The sequence below is a fragment of the Rhinoderma darwinii genome, chromosome 5 (genome assembly GCF_050947455.1).
Source record: "Rhinoderma darwinii isolate aRhiDar2 chromosome 5, aRhiDar2.hap1, whole genome shotgun sequence".
NCBI classification, from domain to species: Eukaryota; Metazoa; Chordata; class Amphibia; order Anura; family Rhinodermatidae; genus Rhinoderma; species Rhinoderma darwinii.
In genome coordinates, this window is record NC_134691.1 from 190,631,529 (window position 1) to 190,647,576 (window position 16,048).

Here is a 16,048-nt window from a genome sequence, read left to right on the forward strand (position 1 = left end):
AAATAAGTTGGATCAGTGCAGTGTTCACTACCATCATGTCTTGTCTTGACCTTGACCTTTGATGAAGGATCTGGCATATGTAATGTAATATTAGGACTACTACATTTTTATTTGACAAAATGCATTTTAAGAACTAAGCCAATTTTCACTCGGTCTTAAGAGTACCGGGTTTACTTCCTTTCTCTCTGACCACTCGTTCAGTATCATTTACGGACACTAATACTCCTACCCTTGCTGTTGGGGTTCCTCAGTGATCTGTTCAAGGTCCTCTCCTCTCCTAGCCCTTATTGGACAAACCATCAGTAGATTTGGCTTCCAGTTCCATCTCTACGCCGATGACAGCCAAATATATACATGTTCACATGACATCACCCCTGCTCTAATACAAAACACCAGTGATTGTCTATCCGCTCGCTGTCTAACATCCTGTCCTCTCTCTATCTGAAGGTTTTTAAAACGGAGCTCCTTGTGTTTCCACCATCTACTAACCTACCTAAACCTGATGTCTCCATCTCCGTGTGTTGCACTAGCGTAACTCCTAGGCTGTATGCCCGCTGTCTTGGGGTTATTTTTGACTCCGATCTTTCCTTAAAGGGAAGGTGTCACGAATTATTTTTTTTTTAATCATATTGCTTTTAGTATGATATGAACATAAATTTTATTTGTGTTCTACTTTTTTCTTACTTTTACTTCTCTATGGGGGCTGCCATTTTTTTTCCATCTCTGTATGTGTCGATTAACGACACATACAGAGATGGAATACGGCACAGACAACCCCATAGAGAATGCGAACGGGAGCCGTTCCATTCACTGCAGCGTACGCCGTCTGCATGTGCCGCTCCCACACAGACCAAAACGAAGCTCGTTAGCAGAGCGAAATCCGGCGCCATTTTCATGTGGACCGGAAGACGCTGCCGGACAGTAAGATGACGACTTTCCGGCCACGGCTTCCAGCCATCTGTTCAAGGAAGTGAAGACGCAAGGAATAGGAGCGGAGGCAGCAGGAGCAGGTAATTTAATGTTTGTGTATGTGATGTGTGTATTATGTTCGTGTTATACTGTCTGCTTAGCACTGTATCTAATCCTCCTACACTGTGCAGTCGCTCAGAAAATGGCGGCACACAGTGTAGGAGGTTTGAAGATTCGACGGAGGGGGGATTGTGTGAGGATACTAGAGAGAGTGTGTCTACCCCAAATTTGCAGCATAAAGCGATGAGGTTGCTTTGCCACATTGACCATGCTGCAATTTTGGGAACTGCTACCTCTAGTGGCCAGCACATGGAAATTTTATAAATAAGAATCTAATTTATAATATTTCCTGACTTGTGAAAAAATGAAAACAATGTATAATCACTCAAATAATAATTGTTTAACTAAAAAAAAAAAAAAAAATTTCTAGCGACACATTCCCTTTAACTTCGCACATTCAATCCCTTGCATGCTCCTGTCACTTTCACCTCAAAGACATCTCCACAATCCGCCCTTCTCTTTCTGTGGAAACCGCCAAAACACTCATTGTTGCTCTGATTCACTCTCGTCTTGATTACTGTAACTCATTATTAGTCAGTCTTCCCCCTCACTAAACTCTCCCCTCTATCCTTAATTCAGCAGCCAGGCTCATCTTTCTGACCAACCGCTACACCAATGCTGATTTCTCATGTTGAGAAATCAGATTAATTCACAACATCCAGTTTTAAGTTCGCCCTGAAAACACATCCTTTTACACAGGCCTATTACATTCCTTATTTGGACTCCTTTCCATTACCCCACTACTACATTATGGAACAGTATTTCCCCCCCATCTTTGCACCCTAAGGCTACACGCACATGTTGCATACAAAGTATGGCAGAATGGCCCGTATAATGCAAAATTTAAGACGTTCTATCTTTTGCGGTACAGTTCTACGGCATGGACAACTATCTGTAGCGATACGGAAAGGCGACCGCGGCCAATAGAACTGAATGGGTCCGTAATTGCAGACCGTATTAGGGTCCGCAATTCCGGAGATTTTTTACGGTCGTGTGCATGGGGCCTAACACTGAAAGAAGGGCAGAGTGCTTTTGGATTTATGTCAGAAAAAATACTACATCTACCCAAGTACAGGAGTTACCCAGACTCTACAGCAATAAAATGGTAGAACATTATTAAAAAGATGTTTAATTCTACATTTAGGAAGCAAATTTCAGGGCAAAGGTGTCCATAGTCTTTAAGGACTATAAGAATTTTTGTTTAATTGAATTCCATCAGACATAACTAAACCTTAAAAAAGGAGAAAGTTATTTTAGGCCTTTTTTTATTATTATTATTTTTTAAATAAAAGGTCCTACAAAACACAAAGCAATTTCACCAATACTTTTTAAATTTAGATTATGGCCACTTATAGGGAACCGGTCACCAGCATTTCACCTATTAAACTCTACTCAACCCTCGCTGACCGCTGCTGTCACAAGTTAATTGCCATTATCCCCTCTCCTAAACTCCTCCAACCGTAAATAACGGTCTGCAAACATTTCATGCCATTTATGGTAATAATCAGTCAGTCTCGTACGTTTCCTCTTCTTATGCCCGCACACGGCCGAAAAGGATTTTTCACTCACTTCTACCAGGTATTGCTGGTTTAATATGCAAAATGCCAGTGACAGGTTCACTTTAACAGTTGCCATTACTATACAGTCTATGTGGTTATGAGTGAGAGGATACCAAATATTTTTTCCTTTTTGAATATTTTTTTTTTTTTATATAAAATAAATATTTTTAAATCAAAAGGTCAATTATCATGTTTGTCTCAAAAACGTATTTAAAAGAATAATTAGAATCGAAATATAATAAATGAAAACTGGTTATATTCCTGTGATAAATCGCTGTCTGCCATCGGGAATGATTATTCACATATGATTTTTAAATCGGCTACTATGTTATGTTTATGGGCAGTTTTAGGCCCTGTTTAAATGTGTCTGATTTGAAATGGACTCCGGTGTGGATTCTGCAACAAAATCGGAAGCAAATCCAATGCCAATCCATATCCTATGCATGCGAGTGAGGTTTCTGCAACCCCGATTACATGCAACAGAACATTTCCAGGCTGAGATATGTCTGCATGGAGGGTCAGCCTCGGATTTCTATTGCAGATATACACGTTAGACAAACACAGCATCCGAACACTGAGCAAACATTGCTGTTTACCTGCAAAAGTGCACGTTCATTACCATCATTTGAACACCGCACTAGAACGCAAAAGCATATGCAATCGTTTCAGGGCTCATCAGCAAAATATCTGAGGGACATGATAATGACAACATCCTCGAAATTGTTGCGTAATATATGAATATAATAAAGCATATTCCTATAATTAACTTTTTAAGGCTTATTAGGCTAGATTCCCACATTAGACACTTTGCGGTCGAAGTATGCTCGCGTTGTGGTCAAAACCACGTTGCAGTTTTCAAAATTGATGGCAGGTAAAAGCACTTTCATTGTGAATAGTCGTGCTGCAAAGTGACATTTAGTTGCATCACCACGTGGCCATTAACAATAAAAGTGATTTTACTTGCAAACCGTGGCAATCAGCGTGTTTTTTTCTGCTAGATCGCGGGTGTACCCTTTGGCCATGATGCGTCTGCAACATGAAAAAGTATTTTTTTTATTTTTTTTTAAGCACCAGAATTTTATGGTAACTGTTTCAAGATCAAAAGCCTCTAGTAGCCACATTTACCTTTTCCCAGTTCAGATAAGCACTCAGACAAGAACCAACATCTTCTTTTGCCAGGATTTTAAGAACTGCCTGTATTGCTTTACTGACTACTCCATGAAGGGAGAGTATATCGTTCCATGAACTGATAACAAACAGGAGCAGCTTGTCAGGATCTTGGAAACCTAAATATACAGAAGAAAAATACAAAACCACATTTTACTAAGTCCGCGTCATATATTTTTAAGAATCGCTTTTTTTTCCCCCTTTTAAATCAAAACTATAACAAATACAGCAGTTTGAGTTAGCCAAAATCCGCATAGCAAAACTTTGCGGACTGGTAATTAGGCGCATGGCAAAAAAAAACCAAAAAAAACGACAGCAAGTGTGGAGTTACCCTTAGGTCAGGGTTACACACAGACAACTTGTAATGAGATTTTAACTATCAAGTGACTGCTCCAATTCACAGAAGGCAGCATAAATTCTAGTGGAAATCTACACCAGCACGTACCTGGCGTAAATTTCAGTTTGCGGTGAACGTAAAGCCCAAGATGCACCAAATTGAATAAGAGGCAAAGATTTATAAATTTAGCGCATCTTACCCCAGAGGGCTTCTGTTGGAGATAGAGCCCCCGGGCCAATGTATTCTTCTGGACTGCAACTGTAGCTTGAAATTGGAAAATCTCACTACAAAAAGTCGGTGTGTAGCTCTAGCCTTAAAGAATATGGACACCTTTGACAACAAACAAATAAGTTTTTACACATGTTAGTGCAACTTGAACTCCAAATAACCACTAAGTTTAAGGCTGCAATGTTCATTTCTTTATTCTTCACTTTTAGATCTCTTACATGCAATTTGCAACCTGCTTCTTGAATAAGATTCTCTCATTTGGACGACTCTCTTCCAGTAATGCTGGATAGGAGTTCTAGGACTCCAAGATTCTACGGCTGCCTTCGTTAGCTCTCACGTATTAGTACAGCTTCATCCCCGTTATGAGGAATCTCTTCTCCTTTGTACTAGCAGACACGGATGCAGAGGGTTGTTTGATTTTCCCCTACTGTACCTCAACTTGTAGAGTCTGCCATGTCTGCTTTAATCCCCATCTACACTCTGATACTGTACAGCTTGTGTGATCTGTCCTCCCTAAAAGATTTCCTCCCTCTTTGCACTCTGATCACCCCACCCTGCTGCTATCTCGAAGGCCGGTTTTACCGCAAATTGGCACGATTGCCAAGTTGTTAACGCCCGTGCAGATTTGCTAGGAAAACGGACGTTTACTTGCAAAACCACATAGCCATTAGCAATCAATTTGAAAACTGCACGGACTTGTGGCAAAACCGCATGTCAGTGCGGTTTTGACTGTATCACAGCTGCAACATGTAAACCGAGCCTAAAACAGAGAAAGGAGGGGGGAGTGCAGACACAACCAGGAGCTGTCAGATCAGAAATCACCACCAAAGCTAGTAGTTACACAGACTGGTAGGAAATGTTTCAGGAAGACTATTTAGCAAGTTGCTCAAAGAGACGGTCACCAGTTTATCAATTCCCCATCGCCTAACTAATCTAATAGGCGCTTTGCTGCTGATAACTACAGTGTGATTTGTTTAAAAAAACAAACGTTTATTTGCAGTTAGGAGCATTTTTCTAAATATGCAAATTTATTAGGAAACTGGGAGGCAACACCAGTGATTCTCCTGAAGTGAAGCTGCTGCACACAATGTGAGAGGCTGGAGGGAAGGGGGATCACTTCAAATAGCCATATCTCCGGCTGTGGTCCACCTAGAACTGCGGTGGTGGTGGCGAATGAAAGATGAGATTTGAATCTTTCTTAGGACATCAGGATCGCAGTTCTCACTGACACAACCGGAGATATCGCCAGTTGAAAACAGTCGGGAATTTAATCTGTATACTATAAGACCACGCTGTGTTGCTGGCCAGGGAAGGGGGAGAAGCTGTCTGCTGATTGGACAGCGTCATACAGAAAACATTACACTGCCCAGAGTAACAAGAGTCACCTCCTATTTGGCTATTAGAGCCACATTAGCATATTTAGAAAAATGCTCATAGCTTTGCAATTAATACACTTTTTTTTTTTTTGTTTTTTTTAAAACAAAATCACAAAGTTATGAGCATTTTTTAAAATATGCTAATGTGGCTCTAATAGCCAAATAGGAGGTGACTTTATTTTCACTCTGGGCGGCGTAATGACCGCGTCAGAGACTGAGGCAGCTCCACCGCAGGAAAATCGCTGCGGTTACCTTCCAGTTGTCTAATAAAGGCTCCTTTACATATTTCGAAAAACTCTCATAACTTTGCAAATAAACGTTTCTCTTTGAAACAAATCACACTGTAGTTATCAGCAGCAAAGCACCTACTAGATTAGTTAGGAGATAGGGAATTGATACACTGGTGACCGAGTCTCTTTAATTCTTCATTTAGGAAATGAACAAATAGACAATTAAGAAAATGTCAGTGCAAAGATGTCCATAGCCTTAAAATAGAGAAAAGTGCTAAGGCTGGGTTCACACATTGCAGTAGTTTGTCGCGCAGTCAAAAATGTGCGAATTGTCACCAGTTTGCAGTGGGGTTATGAGCTGCACAGATTTTACAGGTGAAAACACAGGTCTGTTAGCCACGCGGCACACTTTCGCAACGTGTAACACCATTCTCTTTGCAGTGTTGTGTCCTTGTGGGCATCCCAATAAATGGAGGACACGAAGAAGGGAAGAAAAAAATAAAACGTTTTCGGAGTAGGTTACAAAGCAAGTAGTAGCCAAGCATCGTTCATGTTAAGGCTACCATTGCCAAAGACAATAAAACCTTGCGTTTTGTTTTAAAGTGGAATGTTTGAGCCATTTGGCAAATTGGAGCACGTAAAAAAAAAATAAAAAAAATACAGCAATAGTTTTGAGTCCGCTGTATTCATGAGGGGAACGCTCAATGCCATTCAGGGCCGGTGCTTGTATTGCCTGTCAGTCACCGCAGAGAGGGGAGTCCGCTGTATTCTCGAAGTGCTCAGATTACCTAAATGCCACAAATTTGACTAATAAGAATAGGGCAGCAAATTACGCTGACAAGTAAAATCTTTCCTATATACTTCCCCTTAGTTTACGAGCATGGGCTTAAAAACCGGCTACAAAATGGCACATCTAAAAGCCCCCTTAGGCTGGGTTCACACGTCTTGTTAGTCAATAACATGCCCAAAAAACTGAGCGGTAAAACCGCATACACTTTATGGTGATTTGCCTAGGATGTGCGATGTAGAAGTTGGCCGCACTTTTTTTTTTTTAATAGATGAAACACGTATTTTAAACCAGTAAAACTGTGCGGTTAAAAGCCACATCACAATACCGCAACCGGTGAACCCAGCATTACAATTTAAAATAAAATACAAATAATACTCATAGCAAGCAACATACTGCACCATGCTTTAACATTTTTTTTTTTTTTAATAAAACCCACCTTCCTTAAGTATGCTATAGCAAAGAATTCGTGCTCGTTCAAGGTCTCCAAGCCGACGGCACAATCCCACATATACTCTGCAAAGAGCCTGAATGTTTGCACTGTCCAATGACCGCTTTCCAGTTTTAATTTTTTTTAAAAGAACATGTAAAAAACGGTCAGCTAAACCCTACACAAAAAATAAATAAATATTAAATTGTAAAAACATAACATACATTATAAAATATTACTTAGATTTTTTAAAATCAATGGGCACATCTGGATTTTGCAGAAGCATTTCATACTATACCACACAACAGCCTTGTACTGAAGCGATTTGATCGCGTTCTTATTGCAGATTCGTAGCAATTTTTATGTGCTTCTTGATGCGGTGAAAAATGCATTGTTAAAAAAAAAAAAAAAACGGCAAGCATTTTACTGGTTTTTAGCCTTTGTTACAATTGACGCACATGACTTTAATGTGCTTCAACTGTAATAACCACACAGCCAAAAATTGCGTCGCAAAACCCCAGCAATATGCGTTTTTTACCATACATTTTTCCCAGCAATTGAGAAAAACATAAAAACGCTACAATACGGCGGTAAAGACACCCTGTGGAATCCTTGCCCCATCTACATCGTTGCTAAGCACACATATTTGCTATTGTTATACATGGGAGAGTGCAGGGATTATTTTGTGGCGTAAAACTGTATGGTTAAACAAATTAAGTCCGAGGTGCATCCGTGCTCTGCGCTGCGGGACGCGTTATCATGCAACCCCCATAGACTTAAGTCTATGGGGGATGCTTGAAATGTGAAAAAATAGGACATGTCCTATTTTCTCACAGACCCTTCACATGGTCCGTTGGAACGGCTGTGTGAACGGCCCCATTGAATTACATAGGTCCGTGCGATGACCGTTGTTTTAATGGCTGTCACACGGACGTATAACACGTTTGTATGAATAAGGCCTAAGAGACAAACAAACAGCACATGAGTAACTTGTAGCTGGTTTACACAGGCTGAGATAGATGATATAACAAGTCAATTGGCACTCGTTAACAGACCCTTTTAGACCCTGGTCACACAGTTTTTTTTAAAGCTGATTGACGTGGAAACCGCGTCTGAATCAGCGCCAAAAAATGCCCGTAACCACCTTCAATTGATTTCATGCTCTTTCTTCCGGCAATTCCATTTCTGACCTCCCATTTAAAATTAATGGTAGGCAGAGAAAGCGTTGTGTGTGGCTTTTTTTTTTGCCCATGGCGCTCAATGGCCGCGGCCAAAAAAATGCAGTGAAAAACGCCGCAAGAAGGTGTAGGCAGATGAAAACCTGCTCAAAGTTCCTGAAGGAATTTTGAGGGAGATTTTTCTGCCTCCAAAATACTTCGTGTGAACAGGGCCTTACATGGACTGATTGTTTCTGTATGGGGACAAACGATCGTTTGATACCCATCAGTTTCCATCATTGCCAGCAGCACAGGTGGTGTCCGGCCAACAATGATTTTATAGCCTGCACGTGCGATGTGATCAATTGACGGAGGAGCGTTTGCGTGTTTATCGGCTGATCGCTGCCCTGTTTGCACAAGCCAATAATCGTGAACAAGCATTTGAAAGAACGTTCATTGGGCCGATTACTGGCTCGTATAAACAGGCATTTAGGCTTTAGAATCTCCAGAGCCGTAGCAAAAATTTGTAACAGGGCACCTCACCTACAGGGTCTGGGTGAGACTGCTACCTCTGCACGCCCTATATCTACTCCCCTGATGGATGACCTATACGAAGGATAGGTCATTAATGTTCTGGGCCAAGAAAACTTTTGTTTTTTTTCAAGAGGGAAAAATGCAAGACCGGAGTAGATGGCTAGTCTCCAATACAAAGCTTGACAGGAGAAATTGCCAAAACGATATCCTCTCTCTGACATCACTTAGTAATTCAATTTCCGCTTCTGCCGACCTCCTGTGATGAATCAGCACATAATATGGTTTGCACCTAGTGTAATGTAGCGCCATCTGTCACCCAGTGGCTCCCATGTTAAAACATATACACTGCACGACATACGATTTTTGGCGGGGGGGGGGGGGGGGATGCTGCAGGATTAAATAGTGCAGTCTACTAAGATATGACATCCTCAAAAGAAAAAAAGAAAGAAACACAAAAACCATAGAATGATGTGGTTGCAAGACTCACTTTTTTCGAGCTGCTGAAATCATAAATCACTTCTTTCTCCTCATTTCTCATTACCGGAACATTGGGAATGGTCCCCACATGAACGTGGCTCCTAATTACAGGGAGAAGGTCAAAACACAACTCTTCCACTTTTTTAAGAGCATTGGTTATAATGTCTTCATCAACACTACTGTCTTTCACAATATCCGGAAGGGACCCACAGTAACTAAAGTTTGGACAAGATTCATTGGCTTTCTTTGCATGTAGGTTCTTTGCCGGCATTGTGAAACAGTCTTTGACACGGTCGACAATAGGGGACTCACTGTCAAGTCTTAATCTTTTGGCACTTTTAGGCATTTGGAAAGCATCGATTGCTCTCTTATTTACAGAAGTGCAGCTCTCAGATGATAGTTGACTTTCACAAGTGTTCGGTTTCTCTTTATTGCTCGTTTTTGAATTGCTCCCAGTTTTTATGAATACGGTCGAAGTGGATGTAATAGACTTAAAACCAGTTATCTGGCTAACAGGAACGTTTTGTCCATCTCCAGTCATACCTCTGTTCAACTGAACATTACCCTTTAAGATGTTCAAAGTCCTGGCACGTGCAGACAATTCTGGGTACATGGTGTCTAAAATTTTGACAGAATTTTCTTGAACTTTACATGCAGAACTTCCATTTGCAGAAAGAGGCAATCTTCCTGGCACAGGAACAGCATGTTTTGGAGTCGCAGCACAAAACTGCAAAGGAGAAGACAATAGTCTTTGGTTTGCTTTCTCAGCAGGAGACGGAGTGTTAAATACAGGAGATTTTCGTTTACGCCCATCACATAACGGGGACATCAATGGCAGAAATGGTGTTCCGGGCATAGGTGAAATCAATTCATCGAGGGGAGATGGTAATGATGAACGACTTGAAGACGACATAATGGGCGAGATGGTGCGCACACTCCTTGGTGGAGTTGGCAACAATGGAGCCAGTAGAGGAGGCAATGGTGGACCCATCTCAGACCTTACTTTATTAATAGTTTCTGGCGAATGACCAGTGTTGGTGGAGGTGTCAGCATTTGCTAAAACAGTTTGCCCTACCTGGGCATTCAAAGGATTTTGGTTTCTTACAGTTTGAAAGCCGGAAGCTTTAAGTTTGTTGGATGTATCATGTTCTCGTATTTTCCCTGTACTTACACTGCCTCGACTGACTGAATTCTCCAAAGTAGCACATACATTTTCAGAATTTGTCTTTTGTTTTCGAGTTAAACATACTGCTCTGGGATCAACAAAATCATCAGGTCTACTAAAATTCCAGATGAAATTTTTACCGGGAAGAAGTCTTTGACTTCCTGTCTCGGCATTGCTCCTGAGGTTTTCAGCATCATTATCAGAGTGAATATGATCCGAAACATCATTCTGTCTTACTGGGTCCTGCAAAGAGGTGGTATCCTTAGATTTTCCATCTGAGAAGCATTCTACAGCATTTCCTTTACTAGTCGTGTCATTCTTGGACTCTGTATTTAGAATGCGCGAGACTGAATGCTCAGAGTCTCTCAAGAAGTCATTTTCTACTATAGAATCATTAGAACCATTTAAAGGTACTGTAGAAAATCGCTCTTCACTTTCGGCATGCGCTAATGTAGAACGTTCACGTCCTCGTAGTTTAGTCATACTTAATAGTGTATGATCATCCTTCGTGGCATCAGTAGCCATTTTGAATGATTGAACAGAATTGTTTAAGGCTGGGCGTGTAAAGTTTACCTTACGAACTGGAAACTCATATTCACTGTCACTGCTATCCAGAGATATATCACATGGGTCAATAGTATCGGTCTCGAATTCATTTAAGCAGTGATTTGATTCTGAAGGTATTTGAAGGTGCTGCAACTCTTCCAATGGAACAGGCAATACTACAGACGATGATTTGACAGGAATAAGACCAGCAATTGGACAAAGGACCGTGTTTTTGTGTTCTGAAACGCTGGAATTCAAGTCCAAGTTTGGTTCCTTCATCAGAGTTACTTCTTGACATTGGGCTTTAATTAGGTTTTCTTGGTTTTCATATTCAGGATCTACTGCCATGCGAACAGGACTGGAACGGACCACAGAACGAAGATTAGTCTGAAGATTGGGTTTTTCTAGATCATGACTAGGGTTCTCAGTACTTGTTTCAACACATGGAGTGCACACATGTACATTCGAAGGTGGAGATACATTATCAGCACAAATCAGCAACTTTGAAGAATAGGCAAAGTCTTCATTAGAAGTTTTTAGATCTGCTGGTGAGACGGGTACATTTAAGCCTAATGAGGAGGGATCAACAGCTGCTGGTGAAATACTTTTATGCTTATTATCTACAGATGTACTAACCATTTTGTCCATCCCACAATCAAGGCAATCCTGTTGCTCAGGTTCATGTTCTAATAGTTTTTCTTTTTGTGATGAACAATTTTCCAGACCACCTTGTTTCTCATCTATAGTTTTACATTGTGATTCCGTAGAGGCAGAAATAATGAAATCTTCCTTGTTCAAAGTTATGGCCATAATATTTTGTTTGTCTGTCGTATTTGAAATGACCTCAAGGTGTGTCTCAGTTATTTTGTACATATCGCGAGATTTATCATATATTGTATTCTCCCTGATATTTTCATAATCTATACCAGGTGCTCCAGAATCGGAAACGGTTGGCAGAAGATTATCGCTACTAAGTAAACTTGAGGTTTGCCCTAATGTCTCACTTGACTGGCTTTGTCCTACTGTCATTAGAACAGATCCTGGGTCATTTTTTTCAGTACTCATAATACAAAGTTGCTCTGTCTCTTCAGTGGATTTACTTATTAAATGCAAATTAGACGTGGTGTCTAAGGTTCTCTCTAAATTCTCTTCACTACATTTAGACAAATCAACATCTACAGCATTACTAAATTTTGGGCAAGTCACGTCCTGAGTGTGTGTGCTGGCGTCACCGGACATATTTTGCTTGCTATGTAAATCCATTAAGCTTGAATTTTCCTTTTCTGAACAATTCCCAGATTGCATATGTAACACAGTTTCTTGATCATTGCCCATAGATATTGACATATCCTTATCTGGGTTTAAACCACAGTGAACAAGTTGACCATCAGTAACGGAACGGTTGTTGGCAATGAAGCATCCAACGGTTTCATGATATTGACCGGTTGTAGAATCTGAAACACTATTTAATTGCATTTCATCTTTTTCTGCAGTATCTTGGAACTCATTTTCAACATCCATAGCTATAGATCCATTTTTAATTTCAGCTAAGGGTCTTTCATAGAACTCGGGATTTAATAATTCTGGTTCAGCATTTTTCAAGACTACTTTCTGAGACTCTTTAGAGCATGTTGTGCCGTTTGCATGATGATCAGATCTGTCCTCATATTTCATATGGATGGGTTCCTCGGTCACTGTCTGTGCTTCTGACAAAGGCAAATTGTGAGTAGTCTCCTCAAGGTTGTGCATGTTTGGCTCCATTGGCGTGGTTATGACTGGACCATCATTAGAATGCAATGAGGTTTTGACAGACGAATTAGCTGTAGCTACCAAAATGTGTTCATCACCTTCATTCCAATCACGATTTTTATCAGTCCCATTTTCAAGTTTATTTTCGGTCTTTAGTTGAGAAACAAAGTTGGACTGATCCAGTACACTGTTTGTTTCAGCATCACTTGAGTCGGAGAATTCTCCAAACACATTCTGTAATGAGAAAAATAAAAATATCAAAAGGTTTGTTGTACATTTTCCACAAATGAAACAACCATCTCTGATACAAGGTCTTGAAAACGCGTGTGTTCAGTGCGAGTGCATTTAAAGAAAAATTTTGCTCAATGTTTTATATCCTAAACGAATTTCGTTTAGAATAGAAGATTATTATATCTTACAAAATTCCAATTTAGAGTGAAGCACGGGCAAAGGCAGCAAAACACAAAAAGACATAACTTTTTAACGCTATACAAAATATTTATTATAGGAGTTATAGCATTTTTTTCTGAAATTAAACCCCAATATAAAACAAGTCTCTAAAAATTTTATAGAGCTCTCAAACCCACCTCAATTGTGATCGGTGAACCTTGTATAGGTGACAACAGATTTGGGAGTGGTTTAGCCCAATCCTGTACTTCCCATATTTCCTCCCCATCACTTTCGACATCAGAATTTACTGAGCTATTGTCACTCAGATCCTTGGAGACCAAGATGTTAAAATTTGCATCCTCATTAGAAGAATATTCTTCATTATACTCAATCACAGCTGACTCCGTATGAGGCGTATAATTTTGCTCAGTCAACTTGAACGATGCTTGTACTGTATCCAATTCAGCGAGAGTGTTACAAGTCTGTCTGATTTCAAGACTGTGGCTAGGAGATCGTTCGCACTCAGAAGAACCCTTGGCTTTTCTTCCTCTTCTTTTGACTGAAATAAAAATAGATGGTATGTGTCACAGACATCCGTTAAACGGATAAGTCATGAGCTTATCATGACGCATATGGTAAACAGCTGACAAAATAGCCTATGATTGACAGATGCCGAATAGTGTCATATGTCACCCATAGGCAGCCGTTTAAAGCATATGTCATGAATAGATCATGAGCGTTCATGACATGCACGTTAAACATATCCCCTCATAGACTATGGGTGACGCATGCCCCTGTTAGGCCACCGTCACAACCTACGTTTAATGTAAACGTCAAGAGATTTACCCAGCGTTTATGTTAAACGTAGGCTAAAAATGTGATGGGTCCTTGCTGTCAGTTAATCGAAACATTGTTTACATCCGGGGCCTGAAAACCTGTAAAGAATTAACATTTCTCACGACTGAGTATTTGCAACAATCCCTTTCAGTCAAGGCAATCCTCAGAGATAAACAGATTTGCCGAATACATTTTGCATACACCTACATTGTATCAAGCTCAGGACAGGGGAGAGTTTTTAGCTGCTGATATGATAAACTCAGAGGATAACCTACACTGGAAAAATAAGCAGCAGCGGAGAGAAATAATCAAACGTGTATGGGTTTTCAGGCTCTGGATGTAAATAGGAATGAGAAAGTTGCCTAATTTGTTGTACAGCAATTTATCTTTATTTAAATAAAAAGACACCATTGAATGTCTGTCGGTGTGGTGGTGTTGGTATCAGCCCTATGACGGAGAGGACTGTGTCGTGGCGTCCGTTATAAACCGAAGCCATGACGCAGATTTGAACAGAGCCTAACTGATTTGTTTAGTTGAGTTATGAAAACTAATGCAACAGGAGACATATGGTAATTTTACATACAAACAGATAAACATGCACTTACTTTCTATGACTTTTATTTCAGGTACGGTTTGTGGATGTTTGCCTGTATTCCCGTTAGAAAAGACAAAAAAAATAAAAAAAAGTTCAAAAATATGTCTAAAATAATTAAAAAAAACAAACACCCGACATTTTGAAATAAAGCACTATTCACATCTGCATAAACGCTTCCGTGCCGGATCGCTCCATTTTTGATGGATCAAGGCTGAAGCTTTAAATATTCTAACAAATTGGGGATACAATATTCTACTCAGCGGGTGACGGCTGTGTTATACAACGTACACCTCACTATAATGGGTGGAATTAAAGATCACTTTGATTCTGCTCATCTAACACCTTAAATGCTGCGGTCAATCGCGACCGTGGCATCTAAATTGTTAGAATTTTGGGGGCGCCCCCTCGAACACAGCATCGCGCCCCCTCCCCCCGTGACAGGATCGGCCGGTGACTATGGTTGTTATGGCAGCCTGGGGGCCTATGAAGGCCCCCAGGTCTGCCATTTCTGTACTCCTTTGAAGCCCTGCCTTTAGCATGGCTTCAAAGGAGACCGTTCAGAATCACGATATACTGAAATACATTAGTATTGCAGTAGATCATGCAAGCGATCCAAAGATCCCTAGGGGCACTAATAAAAAAGATGATAAAAACAGTTAAATATTTTTAGAATGTTCCAAAAAATAAAAAATAAAAAATTAAAAAGTTCAAAAAACCCCTCTTTTGCCATATTTCCCTAACGCAATGTTACATTTAAAAAATAAAATAAAAAAAAAGTTAACATAATTGGTATCGCTGCATCCGTATAAGTCCAAACTATCACAATATAGCGTTGCTTAACCAGCTCGGTGAACACCGCAAAAAAATATAAAATGTATAAAACATGCAAATTGCTGTTTTTTGGTCACCTTAGGTCCACAAAAAAAAAAAAAGGAATAAAAAAAGTGATCAAAAAGTCGCATGTTCCCCAAAATGGTATTTGTGAAAAACGACAGGTCGCCCCACAAAATTTAAGCCCTCACACCTCTAAATGAATGGGGAAAAAAAATAATCGTTATGGCTCTCAGAATACGGCGACACAAATTTTTTTTTTTTAGCAAATAGTTGTTTATTATTTTTCAAAAGTGGTAAAACATAAAACAAAAACATAAATTTGGTATCGCCGTAATCGCATCAACCTGTAGAATAAGGTGAATATGTTGTTTTTACTGCCTGATGGATGCCGTAAAAACAAAACCCCCCAAAATATGGCGTAATCGATGTTTTTTTGCCCATTTCACCCCACAAAATAAAAAAAAATCTGATTCCCAGCACATTATGCGGTAGGATAAATGGTGCCATGAAAATCTACAATACGTCCCACAAAAAACAAGCCCTCATATGGCTATGTCGACAAAGAAAATGTATGGCTTTTGGAATGCGGGGAGGAAAAAACTAAAATGAAAAAAAACTCAA

At 40.0% G+C, this 16,048-nt stretch overlaps 1 protein-coding gene across 1 annotated transcript in view; it reads right to left on the reverse strand.

Annotated features, from left to right (window-relative positions):
- ICE1 (interactor of little elongation complex ELL subunit 1) overlaps nucleotides 1–16,048 on the reverse strand; it is a 64,555-nt gene that overhangs the window by 14,360 nt on the left and 34,147 nt on the right. The window contains exons 13-17 of the mRNA XM_075826833.1: nucleotides 14,604–14,645; nucleotides 13,359–13,720; nucleotides 9,322–13,005; nucleotides 7,153–7,321; nucleotides 3,714–3,874 (exon numbers count right to left, since the gene is read on the reverse strand). Coding sequence (XP_075682948.1) covers nucleotides 3,714–3,874; nucleotides 7,153–7,321; nucleotides 9,322–13,005; nucleotides 13,359–13,720; nucleotides 14,604–14,645 — 4,418 coding nt within the window. The remainder of the gene's footprint in view (nucleotides 1–3,713; nucleotides 3,875–7,152; nucleotides 7,322–9,321; nucleotides 13,006–13,358; nucleotides 13,721–14,603; nucleotides 14,646–16,048) is intronic.